At 41.1% G+C, this 19,755-nt stretch overlaps 1 protein-coding gene across 4 annotated transcripts in view; it reads right to left on the bottom strand.

The window, feature by feature from the left end:
• Window positions 1-4,214: 4,214 nt before the first annotated feature.
• Window positions 4,215-19,755, bottom strand: part of nrg1 (neuregulin 1) — a 102,273-nt gene continuing 86,732 nt past the window's right edge. For 2 of the 4 annotated variants that reach the window (XM_081354184.1, XM_081354187.1), the window contains exons 5-10: window positions 18,717-18,784; window positions 11,494-11,596; window positions 11,208-11,322; window positions 10,347-10,480; window positions 8,512-8,712; window positions 4,215-5,108 (exon numbers count right to left, since the gene is read on the bottom strand). In XM_081354184.1, coding sequence (XP_081210310.1) covers window positions 4,523-5,108; window positions 8,512-8,712; window positions 10,347-10,480; window positions 11,208-11,322; window positions 11,494-11,596; window positions 18,717-18,784 — 1,207 coding nt within the window. In that variant the 3' untranslated portion in view covers window positions 4,215-4,522. Of the gene's footprint in view, window positions 5,109-8,511; window positions 8,713-10,346; window positions 10,481-11,207; window positions 11,323-11,493; window positions 11,597-13,518; window positions 13,543-18,283; window positions 18,343-18,716; window positions 18,785-19,755 lie in introns of all 4 variants that reach the window. The other 2 variants (XM_081354185.1, XM_081354186.1) reach the window with 2 other exon arrangements.

Raw genomic sequence — 19,755 nt, 5'->3', positions numbered from 1 at the left:
CAGCACACACACTTTTAAATATTTAAATAAAAGGATTACAGTGTAAGAGATTATTATTGTGTACATAAAGATATGGTGAAATCCGGCTTGTCCCGTAGATGGTCAGCTTGTGCTTTAACCTCACACACACACACACACACACACACACACACACAAACATAGCTTTAACCTTGCGCACGAGCAGATCCGTTTGCACTCTGGAGAAGCGTTCGGTCTTTCCACTTTCAAATTCCACCATGTAAATAGCGAATCCGTCATGGCGTGAGTGCAACTGGCATTTAAAGGGAATGGGAGATGAGACTCTGATTGGTTTATTTCACGTTATGCACAAAACACACCCATTACTCATTAAGTCGTTCAACTAACAAAAGTGGATTTGGACCGATCTAAGTGCGCTTGCGTCGTGCGCCTTAGACCATGCGCGTAGATCGCTAAAATAGGGCCCTTACAGTTTTTGATACTTACAAATTATGTTAATTTGAAATACATTCCTGTGGCTGTAAGAAATGAATTGCTTACGTCTTATCTATTTTTATCACTTGAATTCATAAAAACATAAGTATAAACAGGGCAGCAGGGATACGGTATCCCTGTCACCTGACGGGTTCCAGTCACGGCTGAGCCATATCAGTTAGCAGTTAGTTAGATCCTCCGTGTGTCAGTGCGGGTTTCCTTCAGGTCCTCCAGTGTCCACCACGGTTCAGAGACATGCAGCGGAGGTCAAGCGAGCATCGCTGGTGTGGAGAATGATGGGAGAGTAGAAGCAATGTTCCTGGGGGAATGTTTGGAGGATTCTGACTTTTTTAACATTCTTAGTTCAAGTAACGTTACATAACGGTGAACTTACAGTTAGTAGAATGATTCAAGAAATGGTCTGGTAAGTAACCTTTAAATATCATTCTAATCACCACAAGAACATTTTAGAAACATTTCAAAACACTGTTCCCTCAACGTTTATATAACCTAAATTTGTAAGCTGGGCAGTTATCTGTGCTCTACAACTAATGTAGGCATTTGCTTGGAAATATGACATTTTAATCGTACTTGTGCGTGAAAACAGCAACATAAACAAACTTATTGAAAGTATTAAATGTATAAAGAGCAGGATTGAAATCTACATTTAGATGGTGAGGCCAAGCACATTAGTGTAGTGCTATCCATTTGTATTAGTAGGCTATTAGAGACTAACTGAAACGTACGTCTCCGCCAGTGTTTCCCAGCCCTGTTCCCTGAGGCACCAACACTGCACAATTGGATGTCTCCCTTATCTGACTCATATACTTCTGGTCTTGGCTAGTGAGCTGATGAGTGGATTCAGGTGTGTTTGATTAGGAAGAGTTTGAGCACTGCTGGACTGTGTCTGAAACCGCCCTCATTCACTGTTCCCTACATTACTCCACTAATATAGTCCACTTGACGAGTGAATGAAAACGAGTGAGTGAATTCATGAGTGCCGGAAGAGCTGCTGCTTTTGGTTTGTGCTGTTTGATAATCCCGTGAAATTTATCTTGAACTCTGTCACGGAAACTAGCATTTATAAATCTTAATTAAACAATTAAAAAAGGAGTATGCTTTATTTCTGTATGATATTACGCTGTACCCACATTGGACCAGCGGATTGGAAAACGGATGGATGGACGATTCAGCTGTGCGTGCGACTCTCACAGTGCATTGTGTTTTCTAGTCGTTGAGTGTACATCAGTTGTACACTCGTTATTGTGGGATTGAATGAGATGTCTGTCCCCTCAAACATTGCCCTGTTTAAGGGTGTAGGGCCGTATAAGTAAGCCATATATTCAGTCGTGAATCAGTAATCAAATCTAAAGTCTCATAGAACTAATGTCTGCTGTACATGACAACCGTGATATTGAATGATTATGTTTGATTAACAGCCGATCGTACATGATTTGCTTCCTGTGAATTTTTGTTGTTGTTTTTTTTGCATTTTTTTCTTAATTCTATAGCTTTTGAATTGTCTTGTTTTCAGTTTGTAGGGCCGATTTCAGACACAGCCATGCCAACTCTATGATTTTGCTCCAGTTCCTAGTCTTCATATTACCAATCGGTGGCATTGTCACCAAATCCAGTAAGCTCAGGGTATTGTGACGACACGTACCAAACTTTATGTCAATATGCCGAAGCATGATGTCTTCACTTCCTGACAGTTTGGTGCGTCAGAATAACTTTAAATAACTTTTGAACGGCATCATCTGACCCAAATTTCTGAGATTAAAATTTTAAGTAATGAGTTTAAAGAAAACCCCTAAAATTGTCACTAGCAGAACTGATACCTGCTCCAGCATAATCCAAACTTCATGGCATTCGGCCATACAGGTCTGTGGACCAGATACATCCATGCGGAGGAAAAGCTAATCGGAGTTAAGATTGCCATCAAATGCTAACAGCTTTACCTCCTTTGAGCAGCTTACAACTTGTTTGGAGAATAAGACATTGCATTGCAATAAATAAGGAGACCCAACACATAAAGCTATCATACATAGCGGCCAGACATTTTATAGAGTTGTTCACACAAGAGCAAATGAAACTGAACATTTTGGTGGTCATGTTTGACCGTGCTTGTTTTGCATGTGTTGTGCCAGGCATGCCTGTGTTTGTCCTCATGCAGCGTTCAGAAACACTTTATTTGTCTCTGTGGAGAGCATCTGTTCTTCATTTATCTTCATTGGCAATCAAGCCAAAATCTGCTATGCTGGAACACTGATCGTTTAGAGATCACACGACTAATTTCATCCAAAAAGTAAATGAACAGCCATTTCGGAAAACAAAAATATGTACAATGATGGAAGATCAAAGATCACCTTTAAAGCCGCCATCTGTGTCGCATCCAACATCAAACAGCTCAAAATGGTCGGAAGAGTTACATAAAGGCTTGCGTTAGAAGCAACAGAAAGAAGGCTGTTCTCAAGTGTCCCAGAAGCAGTTTAGCTCATTTTTATTGTACAATCAGTTTCATGGATATTTGTCATGGTGAACATTTATTGTTTTTTTCTTTTCTTTTTTTTGAACGACAGAATGTTGAATAACAGAGTCTAGGCCTAAATGGCAAAACAACACACAAATATATTATGGAGTGATGAGGAGAAAAAACACATTAAAAATAAGGTTTTGTTGATGTACCCAAAGATTGCAAATATCTCCTATTGTCAATGCTATTAAAATATAGATTTATAGATGCTAGATTCCATAAGGCCCAGATAATAAATAAATAAATAACAAATAAATAAAGAAAATAAATACAATAAAATGGGCCACATTTGATGGAAGAGGAAGCGTAGGGGAAAAGGCCTTCACACAAGCTTGATAGTGAGCTCTAGGTTAAAGGTGTTGTCTGTGTGACCAGTTCTTCTGTTCAGCAAGCTGGATAGACTATTAGAGGCTATTTTCAGTAAAATCTTGTGAATACATAAGTTACTGTATTAATCTGGTGACGCAAACATAACAAAATACTGTACAACAGGTGATTTGTTCTTTAAATGATCACACATATACACATAAACATGATGAGACATAAAGGAACACTTTGAATATAATGTAACGTTCTACATGGATAGCAATGGACAAATGTAAAAAAGTGATCTGGACAATAACTAATAAAATAAACTATAGGAATAAAAATGTCGGTGTCAGTATCATAAAAGTGGTGCTATAACTTTCCCACAATGCATTGTAAAAGAAGCCAATGAGCATGATGGACAAAGTAAGCCATATATTCAGTCGTGAATCAGTAATCAAATCTAAAGTCTCATAGAACTAATGTCTGCTGTACATGACAACCGTGATATTGAATGATTATGTTTGATTAACAGCCGATCGTACATGATTTGCTTCCTGTGAATTTTTTTGGGGGGTTTTTTTGCATTTTTTTCTTAATTCTATAGCTTTTGAATTGTCTTGTTTTCAGTTTGCAGCAGCCTCGCATTGATATTTTAAATCAAAATGCAGAAATAAGTATCAATGTAAATAAAACAAGTCAGGTTAAATCAGGTTTTCAAGCCCGCTCTGGACGTCTCTCTCATCTGACACAGTTCAGGTCATGGAGCTGCTGATCTGAATCAGCCGTGTTAAATAACAGAGACGTACAAAACGGACCAAGATCGGGACTGAAAAGACCATGATGCACTTTTACACACTTACATCGGATAGCAAGAATTCAGACATGGAGTGCTGGTGGATTTTTTTTTCTTCTTTTCTTTCAGTCACAGAGAATGTGTTTTGTTGCCGCCGAGTCGTGAATATATGGCCCAGTGTCATAATGCAGGTCTTCTTTTTCCCAACTGAAATTAAAAGGCACCGTTGATTATATTTTTTCTGCCATTGAAATACTGTGACCTCAGCTACATGTGAATGGCACTTTTTTTTCCATGACACAAACACGTTGCACACATTATAAAAGTCTTTGTTTCACTAACATCACTAAAATAAAAGTTGAAGTTTTTCTTTTCGCAATACTTAATTATAGAAAATAAAGGTTTAGTGGTGATTTTCTTCTTCTTTGCATGTCTCACACGGCGATGGGGTCTTGTTTGGCCATGCGGGCCGTGAGTCTGCTCTGCAGGTCGTGTTTGGGCGAGAGGAGCAGCGCAGGGTTAGGGTTAGTTCTGCTGCCCTCCAGCCCGTCCAGAACCAGCCCGCCGGACACCACAGGGTTCTGGGAGCCGAGAAACGGCGTGTCCTCGTCCTCGGTCTCGCTCTCTGAGCCGCTGCTCTCTGAGGGACTGCTGCTGGGCTCGGGTTCGGGCTCGGGTGCCGTCTGAGTCCTGGTCCCGGGGCTGTGGGACGGGGAGGAAGGGGCACCTGTGCTTGTGAACCGCTGTGACGAACTCTCCTGCTCCTCCGTGTGCACAGGACTGGGCAGATCCAGCCCGTGGTTGTAGTGGGCCGAGTGGCGCAGGTTCTGGCCCGTCTGGCTCTGGTGTGCGCTGGGTTTGTCCCGCAGGAACAGCAGGGGGCGCTCTTCCTCTCCCGAGGGACTGGACGGGACAGGGGTCGCCAGGCTGGAGAGAGGAGCCGACGTCTCGGAGGGCGTCGCTGGAGAGAGGAGACCCACGGGGGACACACGGGCCGGGGTAGTTATAGCCGAAACATACCTGTGGAGGAACACACACACACACACTCGCTTTACAGCACATGTCATAACTACTGCCTCTCCATCAGCTGATTCTGCGCTGTGTCTCGCTTCAAAGGCTCGTCCTCTGGAGGTTGCATTTATTAATTACTGTCGTTTCTTTTCTGAGTTTGGAATGTAATGCGTACTTTCCTGAAATGAGGCATCCTAGATGACGTATGTGGCCTAAGGAGGGCGCAGCCTTCGAAATGAGACACAGCAATTGTGTAGGAGAAGCTGCTGTGAAACTGTACCGAGCTACAAGCCACTCAAAATGTATAGTGGTTCAACAACAGCTGCTCTTTTGAAACAAAGATAGCTACATTGCTAAGACTTAAAGGGACTCGCCCTCGAATTGTTCTAAACCTGTATGGGTTTCTGTCTTCTGATGAACACAAATGAAGACATGCTAAAGAATGTTAGTAAGCAGACAGTTGATGGACCCCATTGACTTCCATACCACGGAAAAAAATACTATGGAAGTCAATGGGGTCCATCAACTGTCTGCTTACTGACATTCGTTAGCATGTCTTCTTTTGTGTTCATCAGAAGACAGAAAATCAAGTCTGTTCAACTATCAAACGGCAGTAAAGAAGGCAAAATCTAATTTCTTTTCTCAATTAATTTCTGACAACGCGAAACGGCCAAAAGTCCTGTTTGACACAATTGAATCTCTTCTAAACCCGACTACAAATATTTTATCTGAGGCCTCTTCAGAGCTTTGTGAATTTAAAAAAAACATTTCACTCAAAAAATGAATGATATTAGAAGCTCGATTGTTTCATCAGAACCATGTCACTTGCAACTGCCTTGTCCTATGAGTTGTCTGTCTAACTTTCCACCTGTCTCTCCAACTCAGTTAGCTGATGTAATCTCTACTATGAAGTGTTCTGGTTCTAAGTTAGATATTATCCCGGCTCGTCTTTTTAAGGATGTTTTTTCTACTATTAGTCCTATGGTAACCGCTATCATAAACAGCTCTTTAGCCAAAGGTGTTGTTCCAGCTAGTTTTAAACATGTAATTGTGCAACCTATGTTGAAAAAACCTCAGCTTGATCCAGAAATGTGCAGTAACTATCGGCCAATCTCTAAACTGCCTTTCATCTCTAAGCTTTTAGAGAAAGTAGCTTTCTCACATCTCCAGTCTTATTTGGATTATTTTAATATTGTGGACATGTTCCAATCTGGTTTTAGATCATTGCATAGCGCTGAGTCAGCTCTGTTGAGGGTTACAAATGATATCTGGCTTGCTCTGGATTCAGGCTCTTGTGTTGTGCTGGTTTTGTTGGACCTGAGCGCTGCATTTGATACCATTGACCACAACATTCTTCTTGAACGGCTAGAATGTATTGTAGGTGTCAAGGGAACTGTATTACAATGGTTTGTTTCCTACCTCGAAAAAAGGACTTTTTCTGTAAATTTAGGAAATTGTTCCTCGTCATCTGTGCATGTTTTGTATGTTTGGTGTGCCCCAGGGATCCATTTTGGGACCTTTATTGTTTTCCCTTTATATGCTCCCCTTGGCCCTCATTTTTCATTAATACAACATTTCATATCACTGTTATGCTGATGATTCTGAGTTTTACATTCCAGTAAGGCTTGACACCACTGCTTCATTTGATGTGTTATTGGAATGTGTAAATGTGTTCCTCTCCTGCTCTGGAAGCCCAGTTATGTCCTCTCTCAACAAATGTACGCAAACAAATCAAAAACCTTAGAGTGATCTTTGACTCTTCACTATTCTTTGATGAACAAATTAGTGCTTTTACTGGAGGAAGCTTTTTCCATTTAAGATCTATTGCAAAGTTGAAGAACCTTCTTTCAAGCAAAGATTTAGAAGTTGCGATTCATGCACTTGTAACATCACGATTAGATTATTGCAGCTCTCTTTATTCTGGTCTCCCTCAATCTCGATTGCAAGTTGTTCAAAATGCGGCTGCAGGACTTTTGACTAAAAAGAGGGATCATATTTCCCTTGTTTTAGCATCCCTTCACTGGCTTCACATTAAATTCAGAGTTGATTTTAAGATCCCTGTGTTTGTATATGAGGCGTTGTCTGGCCGTGCACCAAGGTACATTAGTGATCTTATTGTGCCATACTGTCCTGCTAGGGCACTTAGATCTTCCAATCACTTGCTCTTAAATGTGTCACGGTGTCGCTACAAATCAAAGGGTGATCGGCCTTTTCTCTGGCCCGGCCCAAGCTTTGGAATGGTCTCCCCTATCATGTGAGGTCTGCTCCGTCATTGGACATTTTTAAATCTACTCTTAAAACTCATTTTTATTCTTTAGCTTTTGGAAACCTGTAATTATTATTAAAATTATTATTATTATTATTATTATTATTATTATAGTGTAGACCTGCTTTGCACTATGTACAGTACTTTGGACCAATCTATATTGTGTTTAAATGTGCTTTATAAATAAATGTTGTTGTTGTAGAATTTTCATTTTTGGGTGGACTATCCCTTCAGAGTCTACTTAGTTTCTCATGTTCTGCTCCATTTTTTGCACAGTTAAGAGCACAAGCCTTTTAAAGTATGCCTCAGTGACCGTGAGCGCGGATGGACGCGCCACAAGTTCATATGGACAAAAACAGCAACAAACAAAAACAGGCTGCAGTTCGGTCAAACATTCGGTCACATGCACTGTCCCTTGAGATGAACACAAACAAGAGATGTATGGAAGGGCTACAGGTCTGCAGTGGGACAAAACCTGAATTGCTGAGTGGGGGAGGGAAGATTTTGAAGTGGGAGAAAGAAGTGATTCAGGGGATCCTACAAAATATAAAAATATCAAATATCTCAAGATAAAATAAAAGTTACTTAAATGTTCAGTATTTTATGTTTGTATGGCACAGAATGTTATTAGTGTCATTAATAAACGGTTAGCAGGTGCGAGGTTATAAGGCAAAGCATCTTTCTTTTGCCTGCTGTGACAAATGCAACAAAGCAAGATCTGAAGCGTTGTGTGTTTGGGAGAATTGTATAAAATAGACTATTGCCGCAGAGCCAGACAGAATTTCACGAGAAATGGGCTGTAAATCTGCTCACACCTCTACCTGCGGGCGTTTACGGGCAGAGTTACAGGCAGAAGCAGGAGAAAATATCACACGAAACACGAGTGGGCGAGAATCCAGGAGAATGGGAGCGGAGCTGAACATTTCATTGCATTGAAGCGTTCATTGTAGCGTGTTGCAATGCAGTGCCTGTTTGCTTTGGCGTGTTCATGTCTTTATCTTACAATCTTCACAGTCATGGGTGCTTATAGAGCCCACACAGGGTCCCATCAATTAATTTTCTTCCAAATGAAGCCGATTGAAAAACATGGGGCGAGTTACCCACCCCTGGCGTGCAGAGCTCTACTTCAGGCTGAAGGGGTTGTACCTGTCGCTGTAGGGGGAGTCTCTGCAGGACGCCTGGGTGTCTCCGCAGCTCGACAGGTAATCGTTGAGCTGATGGACGCCTCCGGTGGCGTTCAGACGCCCTCTGGGACCGGGCGTCCCGTGCCGGCTGCTCTCCTGCGAGGTCTTTACCGGGACTGCATGAGCGTCAGAAACCACGCTGCCTGCTTTCCCATTACTCCAGCTGTGAGAGACCAAAGGAGAACACGCTCATCATTCACATCATCTAGGCACGTGTTCTTATGAATGTTTATCAGTGAAGATTATAAAATGATATGCTATGCCATAGCATATTTCAAAGCTTTCTTTGAAAAACAAAACAAAACATTGAATTAAAAATTTTCTGACCAGTTCTGTGATGCTTGAAAATCGAAAAATGACAAAGGTAGAATTTGTACTTATGAGGGAATTAATGAACTTTCTCATTCCATAAAGCAATATATATTAAAGTCAAGTCAAGTCACCTTCATTTATATAGCGCTTTTAACAATATAGCTCGTTTCAAAGCAGCTTTACAGTGATAATAGGAAATTACATTAATTTCTGGCTTTACAGCATCAGCTTATCAGCTTATACAGATAAGGCGTTGTCGGGAAAATTCGTCTCGCGGTCCTACCCCAAAGCAACAAAATAAAATAAAATTCTTTATCAAAATTTATAAGGAAAGACAAGTACTTTGTTTAGGCTTGGCTTGTAGGGAATTCCAAACCTGCGTATATTCTAACGCACATAACTATAGAACCCATTCTAAATGCGCATGTGAACGCCATCAGCGTTTCTCACAGGTTCGCGTTTAAAGTCTGTGTAGAGAGAATGGTGTCGTCTTAGCGGCCCCTAATTTAATAACAAATGATCATTGCGACGGAAGCAAATCAATCAAAACTAACTTTAGATGGCAAATAACTTAACTCTGCTGTAAAGCCGAAACAATCTCTGTTACCTTAAATTATACGCTTATCTCTGTAAAGCTGCTTTGAGACAATCTACATTGTTAAAAGCGCTATATAAATGAAGATGACTTGACTTGACTTGACTACAGCAGCTCTAGAATAAAGTTATTGTCCAGCTAAAGTTAGCTTTGATTGATTCACTTCCGTTGCAAAGATCATTAGTTATTAATGATCGGAGATCACTAATAGGTCGTGTTAGGGCCGCTTCCACGACACCGCTCTAACAGGAAACCGTTAATGCGCTCCGGCCCGCTCATCCGCACAACAACAGTGCCTGGGGCTCGAGAACGCAAACCTTGATTTACCTTGAATTAAAGACATAATCAAGTCAGTCTGAGGTTTAATGTCACATCTGAAAACACCTCTGCGGTCATCCAACATCCAATACTAACTAACATTACTTAGCTAGCTAGATATTTAACAGGCACTGTTTAAAGTTATGTAGTTATCACTAGCTGGCAATTATTGTTATTTTTTAACCTGCCTGATAACAATTTCTCTGGATCTCAGTTCAGGATTATGGGTAGTGTGGTACTTGAATAGAAAGTCACTTCTTTTTTAACTTGTGGCTTCCATAGATGTCAACAACCTCAGGAGCTAATGGATAGTCTGTGAAATACTAAATCAATGGGCTTTTATGTCAGGAAGCTTTGCTGTTGCACTCTAATATGACTATCAGTATAACTATAATATAACAATATAACTTCCTGCGAAGCTGCTTTCAAACAATATGGACTGAGAAAAGTGCTATACAAATAAATATGACTTGATTTGTCTCACATTTCATTTGGACAGTTTCTCATCACCGGTGATCGTGTGTGTGTGTGTGTGTGTGTGTGTGATGTGTGATTATGGGACTGTACTGTACCTCAGGCTGGAGGAGCGAGTGACGGCGCTGGACACATGTGTTGATGACGTGAACTCGGTGGCGGACAGAGATGTTTCCGCTTCTCTGTCTGTCACATGAACGTGAGGAGGGACGGGATTTTTCGGCATGTAATGCTGAAATCAGACAAAAGTTGATTGGTCTATCACTGTTTTTCTTGTAGTGTATGATACTGTACACTTGATCAACTTTAACTGTTTAAACACATATAAAAAATTTAATTAGCTTTTAGTCGATTGGTACAATACTTGTTGACCATTAATCTTAAAGGATTAGTTCACTTCAGAATTAAGATTTTTTAACCGGAACACGCATGACCTTTCAACGTGATCACAACTAGTGCAAGACGAGTATTTGTTGTTAAAAAGTATATAAATGTTTTTTTTAATGGCGGATGGTTTGTCTAGATAAGACTCTTATTCCTCGGCTGGATCGTGTCGAGACTTTGAAGCTGCACTGAAACTCACATTTGGACCTTCAACCCTTGGACCCCATTGAAGTCACTATATGGAGAAACATCCTGGAATGTTTTCCTCAAAAACCTTCATTTCTTTTTGACTGAAGAAAGAAAGACATGAACATCTTGGATGGCGTGGGGGAGAGTAAATCATCAGGAAATTTTAATTCTGAAGTGAACTACTCCTTTAATACTGACAGCATTAACATAAATGGCAAAATTTTTCTGAGAATGTATAATCTAAAATCCCAAAAAAGGGGGCGCTGTGTTTTTAACTAATGTTTCAAACTGCAGTGCACAGGATTTTAAAATCTTGGCCTCTGGTGCCATTGCAGCATGGTTTTATCATGTCAGCGTGATGATTGAGATCCAGTGACAACACTCACATTGACCAGCTGCAGGTGTTCGGGTGGAGGCTGGGGTGGCTGGGCGCCTTTGGCCGCAGCGTTTCGCTCTCGCAAACTTTGCCGCAAGCGGTCATGCAGCTTTTTCCTCTGTTTTCTACGCGCGCAAAAAAATGTAAAAAGGAAAAAGAACAGCTCTTAGACTTTAGGAGATCAGATATCTAAACAATAATTAATATGGCTCATTTTAGTTTTTGAGTAAAACATTAGTACAAACTAAGTGTACAAAGTAACTTAGTACAAACAGACGTTTCAAAAAGTGAATTACTTTGTTTTGCAGTAAGCCACCACACACATGATGCCAACAACTAGAAGAGCGATGCAGATGCCTGTTATAGTCAAAACGCGTTTCTGATAGAGCTCCTCAGCTTCTGGAAGAGAGGACAGACTGCTTTTCAAGCTTGAACACACACACACACACACACACACATTACATCTCAGTCATATTCTTACTTGGAATCATTATTCTATAATAACAATGTTATTTCAACAGATTTCCAAGTAAGAACATAAGCTAGCACACATGTATGTTTCCCGTGCCGCTGATGCTTTAATTAGACAGGGTTTATTGATCTCAGGATGTAGTTTTGCTGAGAGGGGAGGGACAACAGGACAGGCTAATTCAAGGTCAGTTCAGAAAATCATCATGTCGTCACAAATGACATGAAATGCAATCCCGGCCGGGCCTGAGGCCTCTGGGATGCCTGCAACACTCGACACTCATGCATTTCACTCATTTCATTATGAGGTTTAGATCACAACAGTGACAGACTGGATTTATTGAAGCCTTCAGCAACTATTTTAATGTATATTTTTGTGAATGGTCAATAGATATGGAATGCTAAAGGCTTTAATAAAAAGTCATGAACTGGTAGCAGCACAAACTCACAGACTCACAAACTGGTTGGCTGGGAAATGTGTCTGTTATTTCATGCTAAAGACCCCATGAAAATTTTGACGAGCATATTTTCCTTTCCTTTGTTGATGCGCAATTTGAAGGAAGCTTGAGTGCTCCTCAGAAACGGACTCCTCCCCTTTAGTTTACATGACATGAAAAACTGTTACTATTTTACAGTAAAATACTGTTATCATTCCCATTTTGTCTTATTTTATTCTCATCAGTTATGTACATTAGTGTTTTATGTTATGTTATGTTATGTTATGTTATATCGTTAAATGTTTATTGCATCATTATAGTGTCATGATGGTGTTGTATTTGTGTGTATGACTGTGCACCTTCCTTTATTTACATCAGCTTGAGGAAAAGCTACATGTGATGCATTTTGGGTAATCTTGTAGCTTTCCCTTTACCAGTTCTGGCAACCACAGCTTTTTCTTTTTCTTTTTTTTTTATTAGGGCAGGGGTGTCCAGTCCTGATCCTGAAGGGCCACTTTGCTGCAGGTTTTAGCACCAACCCTAATTAAACACAGCTAATCAATTTTGACTGGACACAAAACTGTGTACGCCCCTGAGTGCACGATGATGTCATCAATATTTTTATCCCATTTTATCTGCTTTCAAATTTTCAATTTCTTCATGGGGTCTTAAAGGCACAGAATACTGTAGGTTCCCGTCACACAAAGCGTATTGAAGCCTGTGAGCAAACGCTACCACTCGTTTGATTTAGAAACTTCTATCTTGAATCGCTGTTTTTAGTGTATAGCAAACACATTCTTGATGCACACAACACAACGGCAATCACTATGTACAGACATTGATAAAACACTGATGAGAAGTAGAAAAGGGAGGAGAAAACCAAGAAGAAAGTGAGGAATGAGATGTCATGCTGAAGATAGAGGGATGCATGAATGGAGGGCAAAGCAAAGCTGAAGGGATCTAAACACAGCATAACTACTGCAGTACGGCTTCTCCCCTGCACCGCTGAACTGTGTGTGAAATTTAGCTGTCTCTCTCTCTCTCTCTCTCTGTGTGTGTGTGTGTGTGTGTGTGTGTGAGTGTGTGTGAGAGAGCTTTTCATATCTGCCTTGAATGGAAGATATCAGAGGTCTTGATGAATTATTAACAACATCCTTCCTAGCATGCAGGCTAATGCCCCCCCGCACGTCACATGCTTCGGAGTGGATATCCACTTTCTTGTCTAAAACCCTAGAAACCTGCAGAGTGGCTCTAAGCAAATTAATATAATAAAGAATTATGATATCAATCTCCAATCATCTGTTATGGCTGTTTGATCCCTTCATGAGCAAAAGGAAACCAGCTGAAGTTGAAGGAAACAGGCTCAAGCTTCTAGACCTACGAATCTGCAAACTAGGAGGAAAGAACGATTCATACCCATAAATTCAATCCCAAGATGTTCTGCCAAGGCAGACAAGGTGATGAAAAGAAAGCAAAACACAAACAAACAAAAAACAGTTGAGCGGTGATGTCAACTCTGACTGACTGCACACAGACACGCAGATCAGCTCCACCTCAAACACCTCCAAAAACACCATATACCTGAAGTCTTCTCAGCATGTATATATTGCATGGAACATTACACACATACACAGATACATATTTGACAGCAGAAATGATTCAAACCTATTCTGTTTGACTTTAAACCCACCATGACAATGCATCATTTAATGCTTTTAGAAATCATTAAGAGATATATGGATGGTTTATCACACGTATATAGTGATGTACATCTCTATATACAGACACTTATGGTTGGTCATCATTATGACACAAGACATGCACATGCAGACGTCACTGCGCTCACGTCATTATAGACACTGATCCTCGACACATTTCACTACAGACAGAGTCAGACTCAGTTAATTCATGTGATTACACCAGCACTTGTTAAACATGCTGTTAAACACATGCATCTCTCGGTCACCTAAACTATCTGACGGTCGGAAGCTGTTGCTTGTTGGACTGATCCCTGAGCCCGTCAAAGTTTGAGAGACACTGGCAGAACGTGATCTCCTACTCTATACATTAAGAGTAGGTTTGCAGAAATATAATCCTGTTATTTCAGAATGCATAAAATGGCACTACAGACATAAAGTTGGAGTGTCATTACAAGGTTAAATCACCAATTAAAATAATATCAATTGTTTGACCTAATAATGACGTGTTGTTAGAGGCCCGATGATTTGCTCATAAACTGATAGCCCTGATCTTTCCTGCGGGCGGCGTGTCGTGATAAAACCACTGGCACTGAACCAGAGCATCTGTACTGATGAAGGTCATTCTCTGAAGGACACATTAGCAAATATTATTAATAGCTGAGAATTGATTGTCATTGCAGATCTCCAGTAAATGTGCAGTAGCTATTTTAGCACTTTAGTTGATCAATGGAGATTTTCTGTCTGCTCACTGTCCTATTTGAAATGTAGAAATGATAATGAATATCACCCAATCGTACGATATGGATGTCCAGTTCAATACAATAGACGGAACTCTCTTTTGAGCAAGTTTCACTGTGATCATTGATGGGTCTCAGCTCTTATTACACGGCTCTGTGTGTCTTAAAGAGATAGTTCACCCAAAAATGAAAATCACCCCATGATTTACTCGCCCTCAAGTCATCCTAGGTATATGTGACTTTCTTCTTTTAGACAAACACAATCAGAGTTATACTAAAAATATCCTGGCTCTTCCAAGCTCTATAATGGCAGTAAATGGAGGTTTTTAAGGTCTCCAGGGGTTAAAAAAGGCCCTCTAAAGCAAAGCCATGGGTGTTTGTAAGAAAATTATGAATATTTAAAACAGGGGTTACTCTTTTGCCTTAAATTAATGCGTACAGCGATCTGCCAGAAACTAGCTATTTTAGTTTTTAAAGTTTTAAATATGGATATTTTCCTTACAAAAACCCATGGCTTTGCTTCAGAAGGCCTTCATTAACCCCCTGGAGCCGTATGGACTACTTTTATGATGGATGGATGCACTTTTTTGGACTTCAAAATCAGGACCGCCATTCACTGCCATTATAAAGCTGGAAAGAGCAATGATATTTGTATTTGTCTGAAAAACGATAGTCATATACAGTACACCTAGGATGGCTTGAGGGTGAGTAAATCATGGGATAATTCTAAAAAAAGGGAGCTATCCCTTTAAGCATGTTAATTAAGGGAATTGTGGTTATTTCTGTGGTCCTGTAGGTCACGTCAATAGTTTAAGAAGAGTCATTCTCAGAGAAGATTCTCAGATTTACTAACGCTCTTATGGGGTTGAAAAAACTTCTGTCAGGACTTGTCAAGATGAAAAATAAATGAAAAGGCCTGGACAATTACTTTTGGAGCTGATTGCATATGCATTTGTAGGCGCTTCCCTTTCAGATGCAATATTTATGGGAGGAGAGTATCTAAATGTTTGCTGTAGTCAATGTACTGGTATTTGTGCCATTATTTAACACCCAAAAAAGCATGTCTTAAGCCAGTTTGCACCTGTGTTTCCATCAGCCTGACTGGTGTCTGAAGCACGTCTGACAAAAGCCAATTACTTGGCTGACGACAGTCCATGACGTCACAAGCGGAGCACCCGTAAGTAAGTTTTGTCTTCAGGAGTCGCTTGTTTGTGCATGCGGATAAACACTCGGTAGGAGCACATTTGACTCATGAGGGTACTAGACGCACTCAGTATAATGCATTTGCGTTATCCTTGGATTAAGAAGCTCTGTTCTTGTTGATTCTCTCCCGACGGACAGGAATCTAGCGTTTGCACGAGTTCTGCTCAGCAATCTAATGATCTAACCTACCGTTTTCCTCTGCGAATCAATCAAAACTAAATTTAACTGGACAATAACTTTATTAATAAGTCTTTATATAAGACAATAAGCTAAACAGACAATAAGCCTTTATCACAAGAGCTGCTGTAAAGCCAAAACAATCTCTGTTACTTTAATTTCCTATTTTCACTGTAAAGCTGCTTTGAAGAGTCCATATTGTTAAAAGCACTATATAAATGAAGGTGACTTGACTTGAATATAGAAGACCTTGCTATAGAGCCTATATTACCCTAATGTAGAGACTCTACATTATCTTTCATGGACCTCTCCTAAGGGAGGAGTTCAAAGCAACCATTGCCAAAACGGCACAGAAATGGAGCAGGGATTGGTTAACAGGAAAACAGAAATCTGAAACCACTCTCTCTGTTGCATGTTTCACGTGTTTGATGGCTTATGTATGCCAGCACTTTTTCCAGCTAAAATACTTCAGATTAGGTGTTAGGATGGGCACATGTCTGAGGACATCCTTCACATGACCCCAAGGTGAGAAGGGCATTGATCAGTGGTTGTGGGCAGAGGTTTATCGTCTCTGGCATCTCTCTGGCTCCACTCTGAAATCCTGAGGTATTTTTTTCCAGGGTCAGCTATATTCTCCCGTATGTCTAAAGTAGAATTGTATGCTTGGCTATGTTGTATTGTTTGGTAGATACCCCTGTAGGGCTAATGCAGGGTGAATGGAGTAAGGGCAGTATTCCCTATACCTCGTTTACCTCGCTCCCCAACTACTGTTGTGTCTTGAAGTAAGGATGTATGCTCCCCTTGTGATGGGTGATTTATAGGCCTCTCTAATATGACCCATGTTCAAGAACCTGACAGGTAGAGGTAGACTGCCTGTGTGCGTCCCTCCTGGTTATCTATGCATGCTATAGTTAGCACTAGAGTAAAGCGCTAGCTATAGTGTGTCCTGGAGAAGTACCTATATTTTATTCAGGGTTGAGCTGCTCTCCCCCAGTGTACTGGGGTATGTTATGTACGGCTCTGCGTCCTCCTTGGGGTTGGCTTATGCTGGATGAACTAAAGAAAGCAGACTGCCTTTCTCTTGTCTGAGACCTATCTCCCCTTTGGATGGCCTTAAGGGTTGATGCTAGGTTATTGGTGATATGTAGGGCCATTTAGATTTTCTCTACTTTATTTCCCTCCCTCCCCAACTGCTGTCGGGTTTTCAAGTTGGGATGTCGCTCCCCTTTGATGGGTGCTCTACTGTGGCCTGGCTTTAAATGCTAACAAGTAGAGGAAGTTCGTCTGCGAGGCTTCCCTCCTTGTTATCTGTCACAAACTATGGTCTAGTGCTAAAAGGAAAAGACGAAGCGCTAGCTAAAGCGGATCTTAGGTAGAGTACCTTTACTCAAGGTTTACTCAATTGTCGGTGTTCGACTTTGAAAAGCAACGTCTCAAGTTACGACTGTAACCCTGGTTTCCTGAGAAGAGGAACGAGACACTGCATCTCATTGCCATGCCTTGGGCCTGCCTCAGACAAAGGAGTTGATGACGTGTATTACAGGCACCCTGTGATACTTAACAGCGCTCCGCTTGTGACATCATGGACTGTCGTCAGCCAATAAATTGGCATGTTTTTCACACATGCTTCAGACACCGGTCATGCTAATGGCGTTCCCCATAGCATCATTTCAAGACACAGTGTCTTGTTCCCCTTCTCAGGGAACCAGGATTAGAGCTGTAACCTGAGACGTTTTATTAATTTTAGTACTTGCCAAGGCAACATTTCTAATTTTCTTCAGATTTAAATTTTTCCATCTAATATTCACATTTTATTTTAGCTTTATTTTAATTAACATAAACGATTTTTAATAGTTTTAGTTAACAATATCAACACTGAGAATGACACTTGTAACAATTTCTTGAGAGTGACCCTTGGCACAGGTTTACAGGACTTAGTTATCCATGATGACTAGCTCACTAAACATGTTGATAAGCTGAGAGTAAAGTCAGTTCATAACCTCTTGAGCCAGGTGGTGTGATGTTGTCTGCGACAGAGCTTGATACACTCATCTCATCTACTCCCTAAAAAGTCAAAGATGATGTGAATGAGGACAAACCCAATCTCCCCTAATTACTAACATGTGTCCAGACTGATGGATGTCAACCTTGTCAAACTATTGTCAGCTAACTAGCATCCAACATAACAAAACTAGATTAATAAAAGCTAAACATGCAAAGAGAAGGAATGGAAAACATAAAAAAGATCTGATCTGTCTGATCTGACTACCCGTTGGTCAAGAACACAAAACCAAAGCAACAGGAGGTAGCGCTGATTGAGCATGCTCCAATCCAAGCACAGACAGGAAGAGGAAATAGACGTACTGTAGAAGCTGGCCATTACGTAGCTTTGGCAGCGATCACCAGTAAACTCATTGGGGCACCTGAGAGGGAAAGACAGAAGTCACAGAGAGAAAGAGAGGAAGACAGGAAGTGAGTTTGACACCCAAAAGTCCCCCTCACACACGCGTGTCTCCGGTGTTGCTCGCTGAATGTCTCGCAAACGTCCGCCTGGGTTCCAAGAGCCAATTAACAGTTTAGACATGACTAGTCTCTGAAGAGTGGGGAGTATCTCTGGGGTAAATGTTGGCAGCCCATCGTGCACCTGTCCACATCTGACGCCGGGACAGATGGGCGGCCTGGCAAACTCTGACAGAAAGAGTGCTTTCTAAATGGCGGAGGTGGCGAGGCAGCGCAGAAACAGCGGCGATGGAGTGTGTGTTTGGGGGTGAAGGGGGCGTTCACTGACTGCACATACGTTTGGGGTCTACGACTCTCACAGGGTCTCTGGTATGACAGCGGTTCCCTGTGAATCCTGGAAGGCACCTAGGTTAGAGAGAGGATGAACACAGCACAACACATCACATCACAACACAACATTACACTACAACACTAGACAAACACACGCATGGGTCATGATCGGTTCAAGAACAGGGAATATTCTCTGCTCTTCACAAACATGAGCCGCCCCTCTGGATTCACTTCTGCTGTCAGGTCATCATTTCACTTATTTTATGGTTAAAAAGAAGAAGGTCCAGGGTTGAGATTGTTCCAGTCTTGATCTTTCAGCTGACCAACTGCTCTCTGATGACATTAAGAGCACTCAAATCCCTGCCACACACCCACACACAGCCGTAGAGCTCCAGCTGTTCTCCTGAAGGGGCTCAACAGCTGGGCAGCTGTCTTTCTCAACAGGCCCTGGTGTACTTCAAGTGAAATCGGAAAAAAGAACTGGTGTGATATTTTAAACAAAATCTGGCATTTCTTGAACTTTCTGGCAAGTCAAAATGCCATTGGTCCATGGCGATGATGCAATAGGTAGGTGTGGCCCTGAGGCTCCGCCTTCTTTGGTGTGGAAATCTTCTCCGGTTTATTTCTTCCGTTCAAATTAAGACACGAGTGAAAACATGAACAATAGAAAGTATATTAGAAATAAACGAGACTTGATGTGACTGGAGTGCTAATTCGCAGAGCTGGTGCAAACATATCCACATCACTATGATCAGATGCTGTTTGTTACTGAGTGGAAAGCGTGCAGCACATATTTATCCAAACGTCGCTCTTAGCAGCGTGGGCAGCATCGGGATGTTTACTGAGAGTATACCTAACCCGGGACTCTCACGGGAAATCAGAACGAGTTTATGAGGTGGCTGTTTTATATCAATTCATATGATGTGAATTTTTTAGAAAAAGGGAGTATGAAGTTCCACCCAAACCCCAGAACATAACCATCACTGGGGCATAAGCAGATCGTACAAAAACATACAAATGAAATTAATTTGCCACCAATTCTCTAA

This window comes from Scardinius erythrophthalmus, assembly GCF_964197995.2.
Source record: "Scardinius erythrophthalmus genome assembly, chromosome: 23".
Lineage (NCBI taxonomy): Eukaryota > Metazoa > Chordata > Actinopteri > Cypriniformes > Leuciscidae > Scardinius > Scardinius erythrophthalmus.
The sequence above is the reverse complement of the archived record's forward strand: the minus strand, read 5'-3'. Positions and strand labels throughout refer to the sequence as shown.